General features: G+C 41.6%; 1 protein-coding gene across 6 annotated transcripts in view; it reads left to right on the top strand.

Moving 5' to 3' along the window:
• The first annotated feature begins 4,671 nt into the window (after nt 1-4,671).
• The window catches only part of LOC311626179 (DLA class II histocompatibility antigen, DR-1 beta chain-like), a 137,259-nt gene continuing 135,930 nt past the window's right edge, over nt 4,672-6,000 (top strand). For all 6 annotated transcript variants that reach the window (XM_084891220.1, XM_084891219.1, XM_084891223.1 and 3 more), the window contains exon 1: nt 4,672-4,846. In XM_084891220.1, the coding sequence (XP_084747346.1) occupies nt 4,747-4,846 (100 nt within the window). In that variant the 5' untranslated portion in view covers nt 4,672-4,746. The remainder of the gene's footprint in view (nt 4,847-6,000) is intronic.

Here is a 6,000-nt window from a genome sequence, read left to right as displayed (position 1 = left end):
TATTAAATCGCCTTGTACGTGGATTCTTGGCATTAAAATTAAACCCGAGGAGAAGGAAAAGTCCAGGGTGTGGTTCCTGGGCACCATCTTGAACAAAAGTATTTACAAAAATCTTAGATACATATTGACAGATATTTTTGCAAAAGGTTTGCCCGAGAGTTCCTGTTTCTGTTTCCTTGTCCAGAATTATATATATTTTTGTTTAATAAAGTAGAACTTCTTCATGTTGTTTGAAATATTTCCTTTATAGTATTCCTTGGATATACAATAGTTTATTTCTATTAACATTGTTGAATTTTTATTATGTGTTCAGCAGGTTACCGGGATGTAAAGGGAAGCCTATGACTTGGTACTTGGTTGCTCTTTTCTCCAAGTATCTCTCATTGGCTAGAACGTGATGCTGTTGGGAGCAGTTTGCATGCATTCTTGTCTCGTGGTTTCAATGGGACCAACACACACTAGACTGTATTAGGTACTCACTAGAGAGAGGCTGTGCCTACATTAAGTGGGATTTGGTGTTAGTTCTTTTAAAGGTCTATGTAATGAAATCTGGAGGACCTGGCAGCTGATATGGTATGAGAATTATTTCTGGATTTTTGGGGGTGAGTGGAAGCTAGAAAATAATATGAAATGACCATTAGAGATGATTCAAATTAAAAATATCTATTTCCTGGTTGTGTCTTTATTCTATTTCTTTTATTGACTTCTGTTAACTTAAGCAGTTTTTATTTCACCACAGAAGCATTCATAGATTTAAAATTTTGATGTTATAGTTTCTCTGATTTTCTCTATATTCTTTGAAATCTCTTATGTGTTTATCTCTCTTTTTTAAGCATATATTTTATATGATCTTATATTTTTCATATTCATAATTTGTCTTATTATAATTTTTGTTTTTAAATCTTCAAAATTTCCTTGATTTGGCTTCATTTGTTGTTGTTTTTTTAAACTGTAATTAATGAATAATTAGTTTATTATTTTCACCTTAATTTTTTCAAAATAAATGATTTTAAAATTATGCACTTACAATAGAGCTTTGGTGGAATAAAAAAATATATATATAATGCAATTATAATGTAAGGTTGTCCATTCAATTATTTGCAAAATATTTAACCCAGTCAAATTTGAAGAAATATTGGTTTCTCATGTAAACTTTGTTACACATCTAAGAACATTTTAAAACCATGCTCACCACAGCAGACAAGTGGATAAAAAAGCTGAGGTACATTTACACCATGGAATATTATGCAGCAGCAAAAAAGAAGCATTTCTTACCCTTTGAGACAGCAGGGAGGGACCTGGAGAGTATCGTGCTAAGTGAAATAAGCCAGTCAGAGAAAGACAAGTATCACATGATCTCACTCCTATGTGGAATCTAATCAACAAGACGAACTGATGAACAAAATGGATCCAGAGTCATGGAAGCATGGACAGAGTGGGGAATCTCAGAGGGAAGGCAGGGGAGGGTGGGTGGGTGGAAGGTATTCAACCAAGGATCTTGTATGCATATATGCATGTCCCATGGAGACAGACAATGGGGCTGTGGGAGCCTAGGGTGTGGGGGGAGGGGCGAACAGCAGGCTGGAGGGGTCAATGGATGGAAAAAGGGGACATATGTAATACTTTTTTAATTAATAAAATTATTAATAAAAATAAAAAATAAAAACCATGCTCAGAGAACATGTAGGCATTTTGTTTGTAATGTACTGAGGCTTTTGTTGTGATTTAAGATATGTTTAATATAGTATTTTATGAAAACCTGGGGAAATTTCATCTCTTTGCCTATAAAGAATATGTCATAGATACAGTATTACATTACATTATAATTTACATTCAAATTATCTACAATCATGAAAATTTAGAAACTTTTTTTTTCTTGTTCTCTTGACCTACCTCAGAAATCTATGATCATAAAAGTTTCTGGCTGCAGTTTGGTGTGTCTAGTTGCTTGCATTTATTTTAACTAAAAAGAAAATATTAAGATTTTGGCCAACTTATCTGTTCATGACAGAAAACTGAGAACATACAGAAAATTTCAGTGAAGAATTAAAAGTAAGCCTCAATCCATTAACTAATTATTCCCAAACATCCCAGGGTTTTTCATATATTTTGACAGAATTTTGTTGAAATCATTAATTTTCATGATTTCTTTTTTTTTTTTTTTTTAATATATTTTATTGATTTTTTACAGAGAGGAAGGGAAAGGGATAGAGAATTAGAAACATCGATGAGAGAGAGTCATCGATCAGCTGCCTCTTGCACACCCCCTACTGGGGATATGCCCGCAACCAAGGTACATGCCCTTGACCGGAATCGAACCCGGGACCTTTCAGTCCCCAAGCCGACGCTCTATCCATTGAGCCAAACCGGCCTCGGCTAATTTTCATGATTTCTATAGCAATGTTTTTATGAGGATATTATAGGTTGTTAACATATATTATAGTTTATGTTACATTTATTGTTTTGGGTAAATTTGATATTTTACTGAGATGATGTGAGAATTAAACAAAAATCTGATGCAAAGAAGCCCAGTATATCCTGGGCACAGAGTACAATGCTCAGAATGGCTCAATTAACTTCACTCCCTTTTATATGGAGGGATAACGGACATGTGGCATTATATCAGTTTCAGGTGTGCCACGTAAAGATTGGGCATTTTATCTATTGGAAATGCCACCACAGTCAGTCTGGGTAACAGCTATACCACACATAGTTAATAAAATTTCTAGTAATGAGAACGTTTAAGACATGGTTCCCAACGTGGGATACACCTTTCACAGGGGGCAATTTGATTTTTATGGGAGGCCAATTTGAGAAAGAGTTCTTAACAGTGAGTGTTTTGCACTTCTTATGGTTCTAGGGGCCTCATACACAGTATATAGATAGATATTGTGACATTTATGCATTTCAGGACTCTATTATATGTTTTGAAATGTTATTTGCTATTTTTTCATATCACCTTATACTATTACTCTTTAACAGTTTCTTAGCCAATTCTTCCTCAGTACTTCAGCTGTCCTTTCTGTTACGAAGCGAGTCCCCAAGAGATGAACCACCGGAGCCAATTTGATTAAGTATGCAAGAGTTTATTACAGATTCGAATCTGGGCTCAAACCTTGGCTGACGCAGCAGCCGGCAAACACCCAGGGAAGAGCCCCGATGGAGGGCAGTCCCTCCTCTTATACCTCTTTCCCCATCCCATCCCACTGTTGGTCTATCACTCCCAGATTGGCCCCTCAGGACAAAGAACTGGCCGTCCTTAGCTGTTCCTTAGGCGGTTTGCACAACCTGGCCTGTTCTGCCTCAAGCAAAGTGTCTGTTCTGACTCCAAACAGGAGTGCAGGATGCTGCGGTTTTGCTGACGCCAATCTCCTAGCCAGATCTGGAGGGAGGTCTGCATGTTTCACTACAGAGGAATTCCAGGCACTGAGTTTCAACTGACTTTATCTTTTTAAACTTTTCCACTCTGGTCTGGTCTGTCTCCAGAGTTTTTATCTCTTGGGCAGACAAGGCCAACTGTCACACTTTCGTTCTTTTATTTTTCTCTTTCATGGATGCCATGTGCTAAGCCCTTTCTCCAGTGTGTTCTCATGTGCCCTGAGCTCAGTGACAGCACCAGGACATAAACCTGAAAACCTTTCACTCGGGTTAAAATATTGAACAACTTCCCATTTCCTTCAGTGAGTGACTTCCCCCTGTAAAGAGTCACCAATTATACTCTCCAATCAGCAGCTACCAGCCTGTCAGTCATCAGTTACTAGGGGCACTGCTCCTGAGGTGTCCCCAGATTCACACCTTTTCCAGTATGGAAACACCTGGAAGGTCACAGGGGCTCTAACTGTGAGAGGCTGAGTCACTTCCCCAAATCTGCACACTCAGTTGTGGTGCAACAGGGAACTAAGCCAGTCAGAGACAGACAGTGTCACATGGTCTCCCTCATATGGGGAATCTGATGAACAAAAGAGATCCAGAGACATAAAAGCACAGAACAGACTATCAACCTCAGAGGGAAGGCAGGGGAGGGTGGGTGGAAGAGATTAACCAAAGAACTTGTGTGCATAGATAGTATGTATTCCCCTGGACACAGACAATAGGGTGGTGAAGGCCTAGGGGAGGGGCCCGGGGTGGGGGCAGGGGGGCCTAGAAACGGTCCATGGGGAATAAGGGGACATACTAGTATGTAATTCTTTCAACAATAAAAACTTTTAAAAAATAGGACAAAACTGAAGGCCTCCTAACTTGCAGTCACCTCCCTCACCCTCAGCTCCCAGCACACTCACTCACCCATTTGCAAGCAGTTCTGTCTGCAGAGAGAGAGACCAATGGCCCCCAAAGGCTCCAACTTGTGTGCTCATCACTGACCAGCGCAGAGCTGCCTCACAACAGGGCCCAGCACAGTGTTTCTGACACAACCAGACCAAACCTGTAAAGCTCTAAATCAAAACTTTTATTTTATTTTCAGAAGATTTTTTATAATACCCCAAACCTGGAAATAGCCATGCTTTTTATGGAGGAAATTTTCTATGTAAGTATCAAAAGAGTGCCTTCCTACTGCATCTCTGACCAGCACCTGATGATGCTGTTCACCTCTGATGCTGATTGGCTCTCAGTACTGAGATGATCCAGTCCGGGAACAAAGAATGAGCTCTCTTAGTTGGTGTTATTGGGGCTGTGGATGGAGAAGGGTTATAGCCCTCCCTGAGTGAGACCTGCCTGCTCCCTGGCCTGTCCTCTCTGAGCTCCAGCATGGTGTGCCTGCGATTCCCCAGAGGCTCCTGGATGGCCGCTCTGATGGTGATGCTGATGGCACTGAGCCCTCCCCTGGCTCGGGCCAGGGACACACCAGGTAAGTGCTCCTTGGGGGTGAGCTGATGTGGGTGAGGAAGAAAGGAAATGAGCTCTGTCACCGTGACCAGGCCATGGCCCTTAGAAAGGGGTGGCATTTTCCTCAGAGGCCACCTGCCTATCACATGGACCCCGATTCTTTCCACCACAAAAGGGGCTGGTGCTGGCCACTGTGAGATGTGCAAGGGCCTCCATGTATCTCAGCTATTCTTCTCCCCTCGCCTCCAGTAAACCTCCCTGCCTTGTGTCCCCTTCCATTAGGGTTTTGAGATGATCAAGAAGTAATGATCTCAGACTAATTCCACCAAATCCTCCATTTATTGCATTGAGTTATCCCCTAGGAAAGTTTCTCTGACATTTTATGGGAGCCAAAAGGAATTAGAGGGTCTCTCTTTGAGGATCCTGTCTTCTGTACTGAAAGAATCTGTGATGTTGGTGCCTCTTCCTACAATGTGAGATGTAATAAAGGGCCTCCCACAATTTCCTTTCCTGTCTCCCTGAACCACTTAAGACAGAAAAAATTCAGAGCAATAATTGCTTTTTTTTAAAAAAAAATTTTAACTAATACCCCAGGGCTATAGGCTGTTCAGTTCAAGTGGTTAGGAAGCTTTCCCTGAGGAAGTGACGGTCAGAAACATTTGAGACTTGGATGATGAGAGAAGCCGACATGGGAAGATCTAGGCTCTGAATTCTATGACATAAGTGTTCCAGGGAGAGGAACGGGGAAAGGCCACAGTGTGGGAATGTGTTTGCCGTGTTAGAGGGGCAGGAAGAAGGCTAGCGTGGCTGCAGCACAGGAGCAAGTTGGGGAGTGACACTGACATAGGGAGAGGCTGGAGAAGACGGGAGACACATCATATTGGGCCCTGATGGTGGGTAAAAAGTTTGAATTTTATCTGAAGAGACATGTGAATTACTGAGGATGACAAGGAGAGTCCATGTATGTTTGATAAAAGCAATAATCCCAGCTTCCAGGTGGGGGTTGGACTGCAGGGCTCACAAGAGGAGTCGGGGCCATGAGGAGCATGAGAAGTGCCCAGGTGTGGTGCTTGGGCTTCAGTGAGAATGTGCGGCAAAGGCAGCCAGAAAGGGGAAGTGAGCAGAACTGGGGAAGATGTTTCCATGACATGTTATGGCTGAAATGGGGGAGGAGTC

Source organism: Pipistrellus hanaki (assembly GCF_964339955.1).
Source record: "Pipistrellus hanaki genome assembly, chromosome: 7".
In the NCBI taxonomy this organism is placed as follows: domain Eukaryota; kingdom Metazoa; phylum Chordata; class Mammalia; order Chiroptera; family Vespertilionidae; genus Pipistrellus; species Pipistrellus hanaki.
The sequence above is the reverse complement of the archived record's forward strand: the minus strand, read 5'-3'. Positions and strand labels throughout refer to the sequence as shown.